The sequence below is a fragment of the Scyliorhinus canicula genome, chromosome 2 (assembly GCF_902713615.1).
Source record: "Scyliorhinus canicula chromosome 2, sScyCan1.1, whole genome shotgun sequence".
In the NCBI taxonomy this organism is placed as follows: Eukaryota; Metazoa; Chordata; class Chondrichthyes; order Carcharhiniformes; family Scyliorhinidae; genus Scyliorhinus; species Scyliorhinus canicula.
Genome location: NC_052147.1, coordinates 170,723,842 through 170,745,384, shown reverse-complemented (window position 1 = coordinate 170,745,384; position 21,543 = coordinate 170,723,842). Strand labels below are relative to the sequence as shown.

Genomic DNA, 21,543 nt, shown 5'->3' with positions numbered 1-21,543 from the left:
GGTGGAGGCGGAAGAGACCCCCTCCCCTGCGCATGCGCCGGAATGACGTCAGCAGCCGCTGACGCTCTGGTGCATGCGCAGACTTATGCCGGCCAGCGAAGTCCTTTCGGCCCCGGCTGGCGTGGTGCCAAAGGCCGTTCACGCCAGCCGGCGGAGTGCCAACTACTCCGGCGTGGGCTTAGCCCCTCAATGTGAGCGCTTGGCCCCTAATGGTGCGGAGACCTCCGCACCTTTGGGGCGGCCCAACGCCAGAGTGGTTCACGCCACTCCATCACGCCGGGACCCCCTGCCCCGCCGGGTAGGGGAGAATCCCGGCCCTCATTTTTGATATGCCCAAAGTTGCTCTGGCATGATCTCCTGCACTGTTCATTGAATCAGGGTTGATCCCCTGGCTTGGTAGTAATGGTAGAGTGAGAGTTATGCCGGGCCATGAAGTTGCAAATTCTGGTTGAAAACAATTCTGCTGCTGCTGATGGCCCACATCGACTCATGGATGCCCAGTCATAAGTTGCTAAATCTGTTTTAAGTCTATCCCAGTTAGCATGGTGGTAGTGCCACACAAAAAGATGGAGGTTATTCTTAATGTGAAGACGGGACTTTGTCTCCCCAAGGACTGTGAGGTGGCTACTTCTACCAATGCTGTTGTGGACAGATGCAACTGTGACAGGTAGATTGGTGAGAATAAGGTCAAATATATTTTGCCTCAGGTTGGTTCCATCACCACCTGATGCAGGCCCTGTCTGGCACAAACTGAGGCCCTCTTAATAATTTGTACTGAAGTACCCCAACAAAGTACATTCTCAATGGTTTTACCAAGTGATGTTCAACATGGAGGAGTACTGATTCATCAGCTGAGGGAGGATAATAAGTGACAATCAAGAGGACTTGAGACTTCATTGGATATAGAGACAATGTTGCAGATCCCCAGGGTCACTCCCTCCTGACTGTTGGAAGGATAGGACATACACAGGACTGGTGATGGAGAAATCTTGAAAATTGGCTGTAAGATACGGTTCTATGACAGATTGCTGCTTGACTAGTCTTTGGGACAGCTCTCCCAATTTTGGCACAGCTGCCCAGATGTTAAGGAAGAGGATTTTGCAGGGTTGAGTGGTCTGGGGGTGCCTTTGTTATGGGATAATTCAATGTTTCAGTCAATATCAAATGACCCATCTAGTTTTAATTTTTTTACATTTTATTGGCAGTTTCATACAGCTGAGTGAACTGCTAGGCCATTTCATCAGGTGGTTAAGAATTAGCCACAACCACTTTTATGATATTCTTCACATTTAATATTTCTGAGTTATTTTCCTTAAACATTTTTATTATCATGAAAAGCTGTCAAATTAATGTATCTTTTTCAATTCAACAGACAGCAACTTTGTTCTGGGAAATGCTCAGGTATTGAACGTGTATCCAATAGTGTACTGCTCCGATGGATTCTGCGAACTGACTGGCTATGCCAGAGCTGAACTCATGCAGAAGAGCTGTGCTTGTAAATTCCTCTATGGAGTAGAAACAAATGAAGCCATGAAAATCCAGATCCAGAAAACACTGGATGAGAAGTGTGAGTTCAAGACTGAACTGATCTTCTATAAGAAGAGTGGTGAGTAAACAAAATTAAATTCCTTTTTGCAAAACTTACTATTTTTAGTTTAAAATATACTTCCTTTCCTTCCTCAAGTCGCTTTTTTGCTCTTGCCCCTTCCCTGCTCAGCTGTCACCTGTGCTACGTGTCATTCCTCACTGACATAATGGCTCTGATATTAACAGGGGGATGCGGGGGAGACCAAAATCAACCTAAGAATCAGTATCAACTGGGACTTGGACACGCCAACAATTTTAACATCTGGGCCTCATTAACTTACTTAGCTCCACGTCCCCCTGCTCCACCTGTCCTGACCCTCCATCACCAATGCAATAACTTTATTCTTGTTTCAGAGCTTTTGTGGAATATCTAAAATCCTGTCATATCTGGCCCTCCTGTATCTTATCCTGGGACTGAAATAATGGATTATCCAGCTTCTGGAATGAAAATCCCAACAGGAAATTAGAGTTACTATTCAATTGTACTCAGGACTTGAGTTGATTGTTTCATGCTTTTTAATCTGGCTGTATTAATTCACTTTTTTTTGTTGATGTCACATGTATCAACTGTCAGAATTTCAGCCATATGTCACCAATGTACATTTCTTTGAAGCAATTTGTGTAACTGAATGACATCTCAGATTGCTTTGCAATGGATTGCAGAAGGGTTGGATTATTGGCATCACTGTTTGGAAGACATATCTTTAAGATGGTTTTGAAAGTAGAAAGAGGGATGACAAAGTAGACTTGTTAAGGGAGTTACAGAAAGTGAGGGCATGGTGTCTAAATGAACAGCTGTCACTGGTGGAGGGGAGGTAACTGGATACAAGGAGTGAGTGAACCATTGCAGGAAAAGCGGGTCATGTAAGAAATATGGGTGCAGGAGATGGCTGAGATCGGGCAAGGCAACACGAGGATTGATTCAAAGAAGTCTATTAGCTGGAGAAAGGTGAATACAGAGGTGCTGAATGTCCAGCTCAATATGTGCGCTACCACATTCTGCATGAATTGTAGCCAAAGCAAGAAAGCTGGCAAGAGAAGTGTGTAGACAAATAGAATCTGAAGCAGACAGCAGCATTGAACTGCAATATAGCAATACAGTGCAAGGGATAAGGATGGTGATGGAAAGCATTTGAGAGCTGGAAGAGGGTGATTTTGATACAGTTCATATTGTGGGCTGAGGGGTGTGGTGAGAAAGCTGAGCTCAGATAAAGCAGCATGGCGGGGTTTTATATACATTCTTACCTTAGCCTGAATCGGCAGCCAGGTTTAATATGGGTAAGGCCAAAGAGAATGGCTGCTGTTTTGCTAACATTAAGCTAAAAGAACTAGAAATTATCAAATCCGTTGTCACAACAAATAACATGAGTTGGAAGATGGAACTAGATTCAAAACTGGCACTGGAGGCGACCAGAACCAGTCAGTTTGATTAGACAATGGGACTGAAGATTTTTAGAACCATTTAATTTTGTTTCATCCACTGTTGGTTGCATGCAGACTTGAGGCAGAAAGCTTTTAGGTTGATCTAATCAATTCTGAGAGCTGCAGTTACTTGGCACTTAACCCGAGGAATCACAGATAATAAATAAGCAGCTAAAGAGGAATTTAAAAAAAATTATGCTCCTCAAAGGTTCTTTATGAGATACCATCATGTTGTCATGTTATTTACTTTCTTAATGACTAGCTGTAGTTGTTTATTTGAGGTAAGGAGATTGTTCCCAGTGTGGATTTGTTAGAAAATTTTATTTGAGCTTTCCTGTAACTATACTTGTGCACTTGCCAGGACATAAGAAGAACTTAGGAATGGGTTGGAATGATAAGTTTGACTTCCATTTTGCAAATTCCACCGAGATTCTTCAGTTTAAGCCTTTATCTGCATTGGAATGTATTATACCTTTTTGGCACATCTTCACATACATGGGGTGGGTTTCTCCATCCGGCTGCGCCAGATGTCTGGTTCAGCACGCCGCTGGGATGCTCCGTTTCACCGGTTGGCCAATGGGGTACCCCATTGTGGGCAGCCTCACGCCGTCGGGAAAACCCCGGGCTGCCGGCAAAATGGAGCATCCCGCCTGCAGAGAATTCAGCCCATAATGTTTTACCCTTTTTGGGGAAAGTATTCCAGAGCTGATTATCAGCCCATTGAGCAGCTTTATGAACGCTCCTTTCGTGGCTAACAAGTCCTGGCGTTGGACTTGAACCCCGAACTTCTGGTCCAGAAGTAGAGGTGCTATCACTGTGCCACAACTCCTATTACACTGTTCAAGTTGGCCTATTAGAGGGTGAGTTCATTATTGAGCTCAATTATGTCCTGTAGCTTTGAAAGTTATTTACAAGTTTATGGTTGAGGTCCCTTTGTTACAGTGTAATAATTGAGGAAACTGCATGATTGGAGAGGTGACAGTGAACAGCAGTAAAATCCTGCTCTTCATATCTGTTCCTGCATGTTATGGTTTAGTAAGCCAGTCAGACAGGAAATGTGTGCATTCATTTCATGCTGGCTTTTCAATCAGATAATTATTATTGATATGGTTACTGAGTGGTAAAAGGGCCTGGTGTGTTTTAAAGTTCGACATTGGGCACCAGGTTGAAGGTTTAGTAATTTGGAGGTAGAAACTAGGGGAGTTGTGGCTGTATCAAACAGAGGGAAAGATTTCAATCATTAATTGTGCTCTAATGCCTCTTCTAACTGTCACTGAACAGCCTCTGAGTATCTGTCATTTTGGCAATCTTTGCCGATACCAGCAGCTTGAGGCACCTTCTCAGCAATGTCCACTGTTACAAACACTCTTTAAGTGAAGTTCCCCCAGAGTTGTTGATCTGGGCGAGACCAGGCTCAATTTGTCACCGTTTGGCTATAACAGTGCCCTGATCTAAATATTATCCCTTTTCGTAGATACCTTTTCCAAGAACCAATAGTTGGGCACGGTTTACTGGCCTCATTGCACCCACTTTGTGACATGACGAGGCCGTTGAATCTCGTGAGAGGCCTCTTGAGAGATTTGCGACATTTTGTGAGATTCAACCGAACCTCGCGAGACATCGCAATCTGGATCTCGCCCTGATTGGGCGAAGTACATATGTGCATATTTAAATGAGCCAGTATGCTAACTTAAATATGTCTTCACCGGATTCTCCAGGCACCCGGGACCTAACGGCTGTGCTTGGGAGACGTTGCAGGGCGCCGTTTAGCACTGGTTTCCACAAACAAGGACCAGGTGTAATGGTGCCTGGAGTGGGTCTCCCAGGCCATTAGAGATCCCCGGGTGGTCAGGCATTGGACAGGGATGGGGGGGGGGGGGGGGGGGGGGTCGGTGGAGGGGGGCGGCTCGAGGCCTCCAGAAGAGGTAAGTTGGGTGCAGTGGGGGGGGCCTGGAGGCCGCGGTCAAAAGATGGGGGTCAAAAGGTCAAAAGACTGGGGATGCCTTTGAAAATGGTGCCCTGATCTGCAAGGTGACTTCCTTCACTGACGAACCAGTGCGACTTGGATAGGGAATTCCTCGCTGAGCCGAAAAACCCCAACAAAGTGACATTGAATAACAGCGTCTTTAGTGCCGAGAAACCCCCTGTTCAGCGAGCCCAAAACCGGACTCTTGTTTTCTTCTGGTTGAATCGCGTCCATTATGTTTTAAAAGGAGCCAATTTAACCAGGCTTTCTTGAATTAAGGTTAAAATTATTTATTAATTCCTAAAGGCAACAAAAAAGATTGTAAAACACATGTGTATACATTCATACAGGTTAGAAGAGAGAGTTGAATCCAAAGTAAGGGAATATAAAAGAAAAGTATATGGAACAGCTCTTGACTCGCAAGTAGGTGGTGAAGCGTTGTTTGTTATACAAAGAACATACAGTGCAAAAGGAGGCCATTCGGCCCAAATAGTCTGCACCGGCCCACTTTAGCCCTCACCTCACTTCCACCCTATCCCCATAACCCAATAACCCCTCCTAACCTTTTTGTTTTGGACACTAAGGGCAATTTAGCATGGCCAATCCACCTAACCTGCACGTCTTTGGACTGTGGGAGGAAACCGGAGAACCCGGAGGAAACCCACGTAGACACGAGGAGAACGTGCAGACTCCGCACAGACAGTGACCCAGCGGGGAATCGAACCTGGGACCCTGGTGCTATGAAGCCACAGTGCTAGCCACTTGAAATGAAAAATGAAAATTGCTTATTGTCACGAGTAGGCTTCAATGAAGTTACTGTGAAAAGCCCTTAGTCGCCACATTCCGGCGCCTGTCTGGGGAGGCTGGTACGGGAACTTGTGCTCCTTTGCTGCCTAAATTAAGATTTCAGATTCTAATAGAGTTGACTTCAGGAGGCGAATAGTCAGGAAAATAGTTGGTTTTGTGATTCCAGTGTTCTGTAGTTTGGTGAAGAAGCTTCCCTGTCTTCTTTTGCTGACTGGACTGACTTCCACAGACAGAGAGCAATAGATTCGAGATATACATGCAAAAATGGCTATTTGCCGAGGCAATGGGTGTGCGTGCTGGCTGGTTTATTTATATATCGAAACTTCCAGCACTTCTCTGAGGCAGACAACCTGGAGCAGCTTTCAGCTGGCTTAAAACCCAATCTTTGTAAAATCCAACTGGAATGCGGAATCCACAATTCTGCCTGGGCATTACTCACAGGATCTCTTGAGATAAGATGACCATTTTGTCCCTTTGTCTCCACCAGTGATGGTAATTAGTTTCTGGATGCATTCAAAGTACCTTGTCAGGAAATAGGGTGTGGTTCCATTGTCTTTCCGAGTATCATCTCGCCCCCTCTCCCAGCAATTCAGCCAGTGGCTGATTGTATATCCTCAGCCATCTTTGGGTTTGTGTGTCAATTTCAAACATTCACAAGTCTTATTTAAAGTTAAATTTTTTGGGTCGCAATCCAATGTTTTTCTTCATTATTATGACACCATATCCACGTCTGTTTGAATGGAGAAGTGCAGGACACAGCAGGCTACAGTGAGCTGGATAGAATATACTGCAGGGCAGTACACAAGGCTGCAAAAATGTCCCTTTTCTGATTTCAACTGTCCTTTTAACCTGTACCAAACCCCGACTATATTTGGGCCATGGGAACAGTAGGTAGGCCTCGCCACCTACAAATCAACCATCGGCGTGACTTATTTTCTTGAGGAGCTCTGCGAATGAAGAATTCTGACAGATGAGTGCATCATGCATATTTTCAGGAAATCTCATGCAATGTATGTTGATGCTGATTTGTACAATTAGGGAGGGGAAAAAGCTCCTTATGTTGAGTGGGGCAACTGAATGAGACCTGAAAAAAACATAGGTCCTACCTGTCGCATCTTGAATCTTGGGAAAAGCTATCAAGATCAGTGATGAACCATCAATCGAACGCGAGACGAGTTGCTGTACAAAAGTTAGGCTTTAATAAGCTAGAAGTTAGCTCTGCGGTCGACTACAGTAAATGGACGACCGCCGGGCGTTCTGGCTATTTATACCTCGATCTGGAGGCGTGGTTAACTCAGCCTCTCGACCAATCGGAGAGCCATCACATGACTGGTCTCAACCAATTGGTCGAGAGGCACATGACCGACCAGGGCCAATGGTAAGCCAGTGTTCTGCACCGATGGCAGACAGCTATGCAAATCATACCACCACAATCAGGAACTTTCACGTCTGCTGATCTCAGCTGATCAAGAGAACAATATATTTAGATTTCGGATTTTAACTTATTCCAAGTGCACTTTGAGTGGGCATTCCGGAAATTCAGGGCTGCAAGTATCACTGGTCATCATTTTCCAAAATGTCAATTATCTGGCTGGAAACACAGTAAATAAATGCACAAAAACGCTAAATTTGTCAGAGAATTTGGGGTGTGGGGGAGATGATTAGTGGTGGAAAAATGACAGAAATGTTTTTTGTCACCATGTTCTATATAGGAAAAGTACTTGCTATCAAAAGGAAATGCTGGCAATAGTGTGTAATTTCAGGACTGGTGAACTGGCTCGTGTTTACTTTCAAAGAAAATGCCTCTCATACTGATGCCAGAACAAACATGTGCCCATCAGTTATCCCCACTGAACACTGTATTCGAATCCATTTTTCAGAATGATTATGTTAACTATATCCATCTAACATGGTGATATCATTCAAAAACCAGCAGAACATAGTGCTAACTGCAGGCTGTCAAAAATGCACAGCTAAACAGCACTAAGAAAGCACATTACCCTTCTCCAGGACATAGATCCCAGTATTTACTTCAAGCCAGGTGCCTTTATTTTATACATTGATATGAAAAGCTGTCAGATAATGATTACTTAAATCAATGATAAAGTCAGTATGTGATTGAATTCAATAAAGTCCTTTTTCTTTTTTCTTTTGCAAAGTAGATCCTATCTGATGAAAATACCAGATAAATACGTTTCAAAGCATGGTATATATTATTAGTGTTTGAACTGATTCCTTTATCTGGAGCTGAGTGCTTGATGATTTATTGTACCTTGGCTGAAATCTGAGAGACTCTGAGCTGCCACCCTTGCATTAAAGCTTTGGAAGCTCCAGTGAATCTAGGTCACATGATACATTGATCAAATGGGATCAGTCTAGGGGCTGGTTTAGCTCACTGGGCTAAATCGCTGGCTTTTAAAGCAGACCAAGCAGGCCAGCAGCACGGTTCGATTCCCGTACCAGCCTCCCCGGACAGGCGCCGGAATGTGGCGACTAGGGGCTTTTCACAGTAACTTCATTGAAGCCTACTCATGACAATAAACAATTTTAATTTTCATTTCATTTCAAAGTGATTGACTCCACCTCAGAAAGTCATGTGCACCTATATTTCCAGTGGGCGAGTTGCCCCTGCTTGGCAACTAGATGGAACACTCTGTGCCATTTTGTATGGCAAAGGAAGAATCCTGAACTGCAGTTCCAGACAACTATGTGCTTTACCCACTTCCTTCGCCTCACCATTGGCAGCTAAGCTTTTGGTCACTTGTCGTAATGACTCCTTTAACTCAGATTCAAATTTTGTGTGATTAAGACTCTATGCAGTGTTTTCGGACATTTTACTTGGCTTAAAATTACACAGATTTATGATGTTGTTTGGGAATTTCACAATGGGAATTTTATGGTTTGGGCTCATAAATTGTCTGGAAAGGGAAAAACACCATTAGCACAAACACTTCAGTTCATTGTACAACTTAAAACATTTCATTCATTGATACTACAGGACTGAACATTTAAAGGTAGAAATTAATGTGACAATGACTGACCCAGGAGGTTGGGAGATAGCCTGAAATTTGTCTTCATCTTAATAATCTGGACAAGTTACCTCCACAGACAGCTCATCGTTCTTCAACACCAAATTTCAGAGTGCCTGCATTGCCAAAAGCAGCTTCAGATGAATGACAATGCGACGAAATAGCAAAGATTGCAACCAGAAGTCCATATCAAACATTGTTTTATTATGATTATGAAACTGGCAAAGGCCAAAGTCGGGCAGGAAAAGCAGTTTTCAAGCTGCCGAAGGCAATGGTGATGGGACTTTGAAACAAAACTTCAAGTCACCGGTCCCACTACGTAGCCCTGTGGAACAGCCTCTGATTTGCCCGCCCCGCCATCAACTCAGATACTCGATGAAACGGGTGCCATTTTGTCCCAATGCATAGTAAGCAAACCAGTTAATCCAGGTGCTCCCTGGCACTACCCACGCAGTGCCTGGGCATCAAATGCGCATAAGTGGCACGACACAGGTAATACTTGGGAACTGCCCAGACATCAAAGCATAATGCGATTCTTCCCTCCGTGCCAGTGCCGGGATAGTTCCCAGATAGTGCAATGGTGTTGCTGGGAATTTGCCGGGACACTACCCATGAAGTGCCTAGGTATGATCCTCACCCCCTGAGCGCTGCACTCACCTGAGCTCCCCGGGGGCACCTATGGAGACTATTATGCTTCACACCATTCTGCCATCACGCCACTGCGGATTGATTATTTGATGTGGTGATAATGATATGTAAATTTATTCTAATAATGTTCCTGACCTTGAATACCTGGAAACGTGACCCGTCACTGACAGGGAGAGGGAAGAATCGCATTATGCTTTCATACCATCTTAAGACGTCTCATTAAGCAGTGCTGCTTTGAGACCTGTTAACTTATTCTTTCAATTGTGGTTTATTTAGTCGTTCCATAAGCACAAATTCAGATAACCTTGGTTACCCAGAATGACTGAATGCTGTGTTTGTCTTTGAACATTGTCAAATATGCAGTGAGGAGTATTAATCATTGATGGTGTCTGGTTGTGACTAGACAAGCATGTGCGACTTACTGTAATACACCGATTAATGGAAAGCATTCCCTCTTCAAGTCTTGCTTCTTTCTAAGTATAAGTATTATCAGCTGCTTGGACTAAAGAATGGCACTCCAGGCATTAAAATCCAAATTATATAAGTGGATTTAAGGACATTAAACATGGTATGTATTTTGAAATAGTTTATCTAGAAGTCAAGTGGTGACCTTTCCTAAATATTTTAATAACTCAACACGCTAGAGCAGATGCAGGATCAAATGCAATATGATGTAACGGAGACATCCCTTGAAATCTAAAAGATTAGTCAGAACATTTAGACCTTAAAATGCTTCTATAGTTTACTCTATGCAATGTGTGTCTTCACAATACTCCAGAGCTCTGGCAATGAGCTAAAATGGCTGCTGTTGCCACGATTGTGAAATTGCAGTGCCAAAGCCCCAATTTGGATGGAGGCTGCAATGGATTTTTCAACAACACATCAAAGATAACTCCTTCCGCAGCTATAGAAATTTTTAAAACGGTCTCACTGATAAATCTTGTCTAATGCTACTATTGGAAAGCACCTTGGGAAATTTTACTACATTAAAGGTGCTATATAAATGCAAATTGTTGTTCCTTTTCTTCATGCCTGAGATATCAACATCACTGCCAATCGTTAGTGCCTTGCTCTAACTTTCTTTGAGAATGAGCCTGATTGGATTTGTCCTGCTTTGTGTTGTCAGGACCATATCTGTGCAATTTTCCACAGGCATTGTCAGGCAGATGCTAGTGTTTGCAGCTGTACGAGAACAGCCTGGTTATGGATGTAGTTAGTCCTGGAGCACACGTCTTCAGTACCACAAATGGGATGTTGTCAGGTCCCATAGCATTTGCTGTTTCAAGTGTGCTGAGCCATTTCTGGATAGCATGGGCTGCACCGTCGGGATTCTCTGTTTTGCCGGCAACCGGTTTCCTGATGGCGTGGGGCTGCCCCACAATGGAAAACCCCATTGACCAGCCAGCGAAACAGAGAATCCCGACGGCGTGCCGCACCAAAAATCTGATGCAGCAGGATGGAGAAACCCACCCCCTTTGTCGTGACTTGAATTGGCTGAATATTGGCATCTGTGATGAAAGGCACATTATGAACCATCTATTCAGCACTTCTGATTGAAGATGGTTGCAAATGTTTCAGCTTTATCTTTGCACTGATGTCTGATGCTTCTCCATTGTTGAGGATAAACTTGTTGTATTAATCTTGGGAGGCTATGTACTATATGGAATCCACTTACAATGCAGTCTCTTACGACAGGTAAATCAGATATTATTCCATTTTTATCTGAAATTGTTCCAATCGACCAAAAGCGATAACATACTTTCTACAATCTGTTACAGATTCAACCTAGTATTCATCTCTACGAACCAGAACCATAGAATCCCTTCAGGTCAGAAGGAGGTCATTTGGCCCTTTGAGTCTGAACCGACCCTCCAAAAGAGCAGCCTACCTAGGCCCAATCCCATCCCTGTGACCCCCACCTAACCTTTGGACACTAAGGGACAATTTAGCACAGCCAATACACCTAACCTGCACATCTTTGGACTGTGAGAGGAAGCCAGAGCATGCGTTGAAAACCCATGCAGGCATGGGAAAAATGTGCAAACTTCACATGGACAGTCACCTGAGGTTGAAATCAAACCCGGATCCCTGACATTGGAAGGCAGCACTGTTAATCACTGTCCACTGTGACACCCCTTTAAATCTGTAAAAAGTTGTCATCTCACCAAGAAGGAATTGGATTCCTGAAGTCCCTAAACTCATTGGAACACAGAAGTGCTTTGTGGTTTATTTTTTTATTTATTAAGGTTGCTACAATGAACCAACACAAAGACAATCAACCAACAATATCATTGTATGGATTAACCTCACACTCAGATGAAACATTCAACTGAGGCCCTATCGGCTTTCTCAAATGGATACAAAATAAATCACGGCAATGTCTGAAGCAGGAAAGAGGAGTTCTCCCCAATGCCCTGGGTAAAATCTATCCCTCAGCCAACGCCTAAGAGCAGATGATCTCGCCATTCATGTAATTCAGTGCAGTTTGTGAGACTTAGTTCAGTTACAGCAGTTATTTCACTTCCAAGGTACTTTCTTGGCTTTCAAATACTGTGTAACATCCTGCATTCATGAAAGGAACTATATAAATGCAAGTTATCGTTCTTTTTTACTCAACCTTGAAACAAAAAGTTTCAAAAATGAACTTTCTTCTGTATAATACCTGCACAAATGCTCCCTCCTTCCAATTCTTCAAAATTCTATAGACTCTGGAGCAGTTCCGACAGATTGGAGAGTAGGCAAATGTAACCCCACTATTTAAAAAGGGAGGAATAGAAAAAAGGGAGAATTGCAGACCAGTTAGGCTGATAGCAGTAGTGGGGAAGATACTAAAGCCGATTATAAAAGACATGATAACAGAACATTTGGAAAGTATTAACTAGATTGGACAAAGCCAACATGGGTTTATGAAAGGCAAATCATGATTAATAAGTCTACTGGAGTTTTTTGAGGAGGTAACTAGTAGAATAGATAAGGGAGAACCAATGGATGTGATGCATTGGACTCTCAGCAAAACTTTGATAAGGTCCTCATAAGAGCTAAATGGACAAATCAAACGCAATGTGAGTAATGTACTGACATGGATCAAGAATTGGTTGACAGACAGAAACAGAGGCTGCGATTCTCCGCTCCCCACGCCAGGGGGGAGAATCACGGGAGGCCGGGCGAATCACGCCACGCCGCCCTGGCATCCCCCGTGATTCTTCCCCCCCCCCCCCCCCCCCCCCCCCCCCGCCACGCCGCTCGGAGAATCAACGATCGCCGTTTTTCACGGCGACCGGCAATTCTCTGGCCCGAATGGACCGAGCGGCCTGACGACCCCAACCGGTTCACTCTGGCGGCAACCACACCTGGTCGCTGCCGGCGTAAACATCACGTGACAGGTAAGTGTGGGGCCTGTGAGGGGCGGAGAGAGGATCGAGCACCACGGGCATGATCATCAGATGTCTGACGCGCGATCGGTACCCACCGATCGTCGGGCTGGCGTCTCTAAGAGATGCACTCTTTTCCCTCCGCCGCCCTGCAAGATCAAGCCGCCATGTCTTGCGGGGCAGCGGAGGGGAAGATGGCAATCGTGCATGCGCTGGTTGGAGCCGGCCAACCTGCGCATGCGCGGCTGCCGTCACTTAGGTGCCGCCAGCCGCGTCATTCTCGGCGCGCCGCTTTGACGAAAGCGTCAAGGCCTGGCGCCCGAGATTCGCGCACTGCCGCTCCTAGCCCCCCGGGAGGGGGGAGAATAGGGGGCGAGGAGCGGCCTCCGACGCCGGAGTGAAACACTCCGGGTTTCACTCCGGCGTCGGCTGTTTCTCTCCATTTCGGAGAATCGCACCCAGAGAGTGGGAATAAATTGATCTTTTTATAAATGGAAGTCAGTGACTAGTGGCATACCCGTAGGGATTAGTGCTTGGGCCCTAGCTTCATGATATATATAAATGACCTGCATAAGGGGACCAAATGTAACATTTCTAAGTTTGTTGATGACACAAAATTGGGTGAAATTGTGAGTTGTTAGGAGGATGCAAGGAGGCTTCAAGGTGATTTGGATTAGTTGAGTGAGTGGACAAACATATGTCAGATGCAGTACAAAGTGGCTAAATGTGAAGTTATACACTTTGGTGTGAACAACAGAAAGGAAGAGTATGGGTTTGATCCCAGCTCCAGGTCACTGACCGTGTGGAATTTGCACATTCTGCCTGTGTCAGTGTGGGTCTCACCCTCACAACACAAAAAGATGTGCACAGTAGGTGGATGCACAGTAGGTGGATTGCTAAATTGCCCCTTAATTGGAAGAAAATAATTGAGTACTCTAAATTTATTTTAAAAAAGAAAGGAAGAGTACTATTTAAGTGGAGATATATTGGGAAGTGTGGATGCAGAAAGGGATCTGGGTGCCCTTCTACACCACCAGTCAATGAAAGTGAAGAGACAGGTCCAGTAAACAATTAAGAAGGCAAATGGTATGTTGGCCTTCATTGCAAGAGGATCTGAGTTCAGAAGTGGGGATATCTTACTGCAGTTAAACAAGGACTTGATGAGACCACACCTGGAGTATTACGTTCAATTTTGGTCTCCCCAAAAAGGGAGTGCAGTGGAAGTTCACTAGGCTGATACCAGGATTGGTGGGACTGTTCAATGAGGAGAGATTGGTTTGACAGGGCCTGAAGTTACTAGCGTTTAGACGGATGAGAACAGATCTGATTGAAATGTACACAATTCTAACAGGGCTGGGCAGATGAGATGCAGGGAGGATGTTTTCCCTGGTTGGGGAATCTGGAACCAGGGGATACAGTCTTGGATACAGTCTCAGGATAAGGGGTAGGCATTTTAAGACTGAGATGAGGGAACATTTCTTCACTGAAAGGACAGTGAAGCTGAGGAATTCTCTACCACAGCAGGCTGTGGAGACCACAGGTGCAATTTTTTTTTAGAATTTATAGTGCGGAAGGAGGCCATTCGGCCCATCGTGTCTGCACCGACCCTTGCGAAGAGCGCCCTACTGAGGCCAGGCTTCCATCTTATCCCTGTAACCCAGTAACCCGACCTAACCTTTTGGACACTAAAGGGCAATTTAGCGTAGCCAATCCACCCGAAACCCACGCAGACATGGAGTGAAAGTGCAAACACCACACAATTTAATGGCCTTGCCGTGTCCGACTTGGTGTCAGGACCAGGCGGTTGAATTTGCGACACTCGCAACATTTCGCAAGATTCAGCTGAACCTCATAAATCGCAATCTGGATCTTGCCCTCACTGGGAGAGATCCAGATCAGCATATTTAAATCAGCCATAAGGCCCATTTAAATATGCATGTGCCGGATTCTCTTTGCGCCTGGGACACAACGGCCTCACCTTGGGGACCTTACCAAGGCGCTGTTGAGTACTGCTCAACACAAATGTGGACCAAGCATCACAGCTTTTGGGGGGGGGCTGGTCTCCAAGGCTGTTGGAGACCCCTGGGTGGTCAGTACAGGGCACGTGGCACCTGGGCACTGTCACCCTGATACGTCCAGGCTACCTGGGTGCCACTGCTAGGCTGGCATGGTGTCAGTTCCAGGGTGCCCAGGTGCCAGGGTGGCACTGCCAAGGGTCAGGGCCTCAGGGAAGTACATGCCCATGAAAAAGGAATGTGAGGGTTATGAAGGTTGGGGGATGATGCGCGGATATGAAGAGGACTCATAAAGGTTGAGGGCGATGAAGGGTGGGGAGTCCTGAAAAGTGGGGCCCGAAAGGGGAGGGTGGGGAGGCCCCATAACAAAATGCCCTCACCTGCAAGGGGGGGGGGGGGGGGGGGGGGGGGGGGTAATGCCCATATATGTGGAGATGGTAGAGTAGTGGTAATGTGACTGGACTAGTAATCCAGACACCGAGGATAATGACCTGGAAACCTGGCCCAGGTTCGAATTCCACCATGGCAGGTGGTGTAATTTGAATTCAATTTTTTTTAAAAATCTGGAATTAACAGTCTAATGATGACCATGAAACCATCGTCAATTGTTGTAAAAACCCATCTGGTTCGCTTTGTCCTTTAGGGAAGGAAATCTGCCATCCTTACCTGGCCTGGGCTACACGTGACTCCAGATCCACAGTAATGTGGTTGACTTTTAAAATGCCACTCGGTTCGAGGGCAATTAGGGATGGGCAACAAATGCTGGCCTTGCCTGTGATGCTCAGATCCCATGAAAGAATATTTTTAAAATACATTGTCCGTCAGTGGGGGGTTTAGGGTATTCACAAGCCCGCTTAGACATCAGAACACCCTTTCAAAATGGCACCCCGATCTCTGAGGAGCCAGTGTCGTCAGCGAGTTCAACTCCCCACTGCTGAAAAAAGCTCGGAGTGTGGGCTGGACCAGGGAGAAACTCCCCAAAACCCCAGAAAATGACCACGGCTGTGATTTCATGGCAAAGTGGCATAGCCCAGTGTAGAGTGCGTGTAGTGAGGTATTTCCCGGCATTTGTAGCATTGAGAACAAACCCTGCTATTAAATGGGACTCTGCTTTTTTGGTCTCGGCAATGGATGCCCCACCGAGCCGCACTTAAAGTCAGAGATCGAACCCCCATCCCCCCACTGTGGTATCTGGACTCGGGCCTGATCCCTGGCACAATGCCACCTTGGCACCATGGCAGTGCCCTTGCCAGCCTTACAGTGTCACATGGACACCCTGGCATTTCCAGCATGACACCCAGATGAAGCAGACTTGATGGGCTGAATGGTCTACTCCTGCTCCCAGTTTCTATGTAATAATAATATAATAATAATCGTTTAGTGTCACAATGAAGTTACTGTGAAAAGCCCCTAGTTGCCACATTCTGGCACCTGTTCGGGGAGGCCGGTATGGGAATTGAACCCGCGCTGCTGCCTTGTTCTGCATTATGTTATGGGCCAGGGTTTATAGAACCCCAAAGTGTATCATGGAGTTCACCTGACCCACAACTTTTAATAGATTGTGGTATGGGAAGCATACGACATCACTGATAAACACCAATTTCTTAAAGGTACTCTATATGACAATTATAACCCAGCTGTTTAGCCCACTGTGCTATGCATGATGTTGGCTATTATAATGCAGAATTAGGTCGGGGAAGGGTGGCACAATGGTTCACAGAGCTGCCTCACAACGCCGAGGATCCAGGTTCAATCCTGGCCCTGGATCACTCTCCATGTGGAGTTTGCACACTCTCCCCGTGTCTGAATGGGTCTCACCCCCACAATCCAAAGATATGCAGGCGAGGTGGATTGGGCACGCTAAATTGCACCTTCATTTGGAAACAAAATTAATTGGATACTTGAAATTAAAAAAGAATTAGGTGGGGTTAGTTTAACTGTGATCACGGGAAAGATTTTAGAAATGATAATCTGGTACAAAATTAGCAGTCGCTTGGATATATGTGGATTAATGAAGGAAAGCCAGCATGGAATGTTTAAGGGCAAATTGCGTTTTTGATGAGGGAGCAGCGACAGCTGATAAGCAGTTAATGTGGTGTGCGGAGACTTGCAAAATGTATTTGATAAAGGGCCACATATCAGGCTTGTCTGTAAAGTTAAAGCCCACAGGATAAAAGAGACAGTGGCAACATGGGTATGAAGTTGGCGGAATGATGGGAAACAGCAAATAGTGATGAACTGAAATGAGAAATTGCTGGAAATGCTCAGCTGGTCTGACAGCATCTGTGGAGAAAGAAACAAAGATAGCTTTTAGTTCAATGAAAATTGCCATGGTCCCCAAGGACCATAGGCTGCTTTCCCTTTTTGAGAGAGAGTTGACCGGTGGTGATTTAACCTGTGGGTCAGGCGAGGGGCAAGGTTGAGAAGGTCAGCCCTAAGGATAAGGTTAGCCGATATGAGAATTGAACCCGTGTTGTTGACAACGCTCCGTAACACAAACCAGCCTTCCAGCCAATTGAACTAACAGACCCTCTTCAGGTCAAGAATCGGCCATCAGAACTGGGAAAAGTAGAAATATCATGGATGGGATTCTCTGTTGGCCAGTGCAGAAATCGGGAAAGCTGATTGGGCAGAGAATCGGTCCTGATGCCGAAATCATGGCCAGCGCTGGGTTCGCACCAAATCGCAAATTCTCCAGTGTCAATGTGTTCCACTTCGCATGTACAGTAAGCACCTTTCGCATATTATTAACAGGTCTAACCTTGTTTTTTCCGGGACCTCTGCGATCCTCCCTCCGCTTCTGTCGGGGGGAATTCCCTATGGCGAGGATCACTTGTGCTTTTAAAAAATCTGGAAACTGCCGCCGTGGCTGCTGAGGGAGAGAGGGGGGATGAGAAAAGTGTCAAAAATCACCATAGTGTGCTGACAGTTGTGGCGCTGGCCGGGGGGTAGCAAGCGGGGGTGGCCAGGAGAGGGGCCGTGAGTTCGGGGTGGACAGGCACAGAATACCATTGCCACAGCCAGCAAGGCAGCCATGCGGTTGTGCATGCGGCTGACTGCCCACGATGAACTTAAGTCACAATTAGGTACCCCCTTAGGTACACTCTGGCCCCAGCCGACCCTTCAACAGGGTGGACGTGCTCCAGCGCAACCAGTGCCGTCTTGTTTGCTGGGATGAATGTGTGTTGGGAGTGGAATGCTAATATGTGGCTGCAGCTTGTCAACCTCTCAAGAGGCAATCCTGACACCGGCGAATCCGACACCATTTTGTATTGCAATAGTTCATGTTCCATGTGGTGCAGGTGCTAGCCCCTTAATGGTCAGTGAATTGGTTCAGGTGTGGCACCAATTTTGCTGTCATAGAAGTCCACTAATCCTGCCCCGGCGTCAACATTTAGTATCAAGATCGGAGAGTCCGACCCCATAAATTTTAGGTCGGTTAAATGGGAGAACGTGGAAAAGAACAAAGAGAAGGTCTGTGATAGGGTGGAAGACAGGAGAGATTCAATGAATGGCATGACACTGGGAAGTTCCAAGGAACAAAGGGACCTTGGTGTGTTTGTCTATAGATCTCTGAAGGCAGAAGAGCAGGTTAATAGGGTGGTGAAAAAGACATAAGGGACACTTGGCTTTATCAATCGAGGCATAGATAGCAAAAGCAGGAACATCCTGTTGGAGTTGTATAGAACTTTGGTGAGGCCACAGCTGGATTACTGTGTGCAATTCTGGTCGCCACAATATAGGAAGGATGTGATTGCACTGGAGAGGGCAGAGGCCATTCACCAGATGTTGCCTAGGATGGAACATTTAACTTATGAACAGAGGTTGGGTAGGGTTGGGTTGTTTTCGATGGAGCAGAGAAGACTGAGGGGCGACTTGATCAAGGTGTACAAGATTATGAGGGGCATGGACAGGGTGGATAGGGAACAGCTAATCCCCTTACTTGAAGGGTCAGTTCAAGGTGAGGGACAGGAGGATAATGGGGGATTTGAGGGAAAGCTTCCTTACCCAGAGGGTTGTGAGGATCTGAAATGCACTGACTGGGAGGGTGAGAGAGGCGGGTTGCCTCACATCCTTTAGAAAGTACCTGGATGAGCACTTGGAACATCATAACATTTAAGGCTATGGGCCAAGTGCTGGCAAGTGGGATTAGGTGGGCAGGTCAGGTGTTCATGCGTCGGTGCAGACTCGATGGGCCGATTGGCCTGTTCTGCATTGTATTTTTCTGTGATTCTCTGTGACTCTCAGATTAAATGACAAATGAGTTGGTGGTGAAAGGACAAATGAAATGGTAATTGCGCAAGTAAAGAAACAAAAGATGTATCTGCAGGATGGTGAACTGCGGACTCCGTAAAACACAAACAAGATAAAAAAGTAAGTGTAAGCCTGAAACATGCAAAGAAAAGGAAATGAAATGGGTATAAATTGGGGCATTTAAATTGGTGAATTCAGTGTTGGGTCCAGAAGGTTGTAAAGTAGCTAATCGAAATGTGAGATCTTTTGTTCCAGTTTACATTTAGCTTCACTGGAACACGACAGTTGGATAAGGACAGAGATGTAAGTGTGAGAGCAAGTTGCAAGGGGCTAGTTGAGCTAGGGGCTGATTTAGCACAGTGGGCTAAATAGCTGGCTTGCAATGCAGAACAATGCCAGCAGTACGGGTTCAATTCCCGTACCGGCCTCCCCAAACACGCGCCGGAATGTGGCGACTAGGGGCTTTTCACAGTAACTTCATTGAAGCCTACTTGTGACAATCAGTGATTATTATTATTATTATTATTATTAAGTTGGAGAATTAAAATGACAGCACAAACCACAGTTGTGGTAAATGAGTGTTTTTCAGACCTGTGGAAGATATACAGGTAAATTTCCAGTTCTGCCTGCATTGAGAATTGCAACAGGCCGAATGGACAATTTGACAGACTTGTCTTGTGATAAGACCTAGAAGGACCGGTAGGCCATGCAAGATAAGGAAGTAGATGAAACTTAAATTGGCACGGGTGCAACATAGATGATAGTTAGGGGATAGGGCCTACCATTGTGCATAGTCACCATTAAACACTTTTACACTACCAGTTCAACTTACCTCTAACCTCTGTCTGACAGGTATGAAGGATGGGCTGCGCCTGGGTGCAGAAGGCTAGCCAGGTAGGAAGGGGGAGATGTGGAGGTTGGGGCAGGGCATGCTTCAACGAAACATGAATGTCCCACATGGTAACACCTTCAGTGAGACGTGGCAGTGTCTGGGGCCAGCAATGTGAGCCAACCTGGCATGATAGCAACCGCCGCGAGTGAGTCCCAGCCATTAACTATCTCCTGCAATCATCTCCCACAAGATATAATGATAATCTTTATTAGTGTCACAAGTAGGCTAACATTAACACTGCAATAAAGTTGCTGTGAAAATCCCCTAGTCGCCACATTCCGGCCCTTGTTCGGATACACTGAGGAGAATTCAGAATGTCCAATTCACCTAACAGGCATGTCTTTCGAGACTTGTGGGAGGAAACCAGAGCACCTGGAGAAAACCCACGCAGACACGGTAAGAACGTGTTGACTCCACACAGCCAATGACCCAAGTTGGGAATCGGAATCGAACGCTGGTCCCTGGCGCTGTGAAGCAACAATGCTAACCACTGTGATAACTTGCCGTCCTATATATATGGACGCATGAGAAGGATTTTCCAGCACACCTGCAGGGATCACCTGGCAGACAATGGAATGCCATCATAAAGGCAGGAGTCAGACTTTGTCAAACAATGAGGAGCATCAGAGCTCATCTCAGTGAGTCATTATCATCCTCTATCCCATGGACAAGACCTGCTAATGCTGCCAATCCAGGGCCAACACACTGTGGTGATGGTAGTTGGATCTTGGAGGGGGTGGGGGAGCTGTGGTAGTGGGAAGGAATGGAAGGCTAGGTGGAAGGTGGAATGAAGGACTGAGGGAGAGAGAAAGTAGAATGAAGGACTGAAGGATAAGGAAAATGGAGTGAAAGACCGAGGAACAGGGAAGGAGGAGTTAAGGACTGAGGGATGAGGAATGTGGAGTGAAGGACTGAAGGACAGGGAAGGGGTGAGAGATTCCAGGGATGGGGAATTTTGTGTGTGTCTGTGGGGTGGGGCGGGGGGAACTTGGGACAGGGCGTGGAATTGTCGGGCACCAGGCCTCCTAGTTGGTAAACTAGGAGCTGATGAAGTTGTCCCGAGTGTGGCGGCCCTGGATCACACATTGGGCAGCCTGCCATGCCTCCTCCGGCTCCACACCCAAGTTTTTATAGACACCCTCCTCTTCCTCCTTGTCAGATGAGGCCTGCCGATTTTCCTCTTCCTCCAGCGTGATGTTGTGTAGGACGCAACAGACCAGCAAGATGCTCAGTGCTATATTAGAGCGTCCCACCAGAGCGGTCCAGGCATCAGAAGCGCACTTTGAGCAGGCTGATGCATCGTTCAATGACACTCCTGGTTGCTGCATATGCGTCGTTATAACAGATTCCCTTGACCATCCAAAGACACCAGGTTACATGATCATTTTGAGTTGGACTGCCTGCGCCACCTTCCAAATGCTGCCCCCCACCGCTCACCAGGCCATTTCAATATATTGTTGTCCGCACTGCACCCTGTCCCCATCAGTGACTGGCACCTGGCCTATGATGTGTGGAACTTCTATCCTCACCACACATTCATATCAACACGGGT

At 46.0% G+C, this 21,543-nt stretch overlaps 1 protein-coding gene across 1 annotated transcript in view; it reads left to right on the top strand.

The window, feature by feature from the left end:
- Window positions 1–21,543, top strand: part of kcnh3 (potassium voltage-gated channel, subfamily H (eag-related), member 3) — a 1,115,372-nt gene that overhangs the window by 337,882 nt on the left and 755,947 nt on the right. Inside the window, exon 2 of the mRNA XM_038789040.1 lies at window positions 1,373–1,606. Coding sequence (XP_038644968.1) covers window positions 1,373–1,606 — 234 coding nt within the window. The remainder of the gene's footprint in view (window positions 1–1,372; window positions 1,607–21,543) is intronic.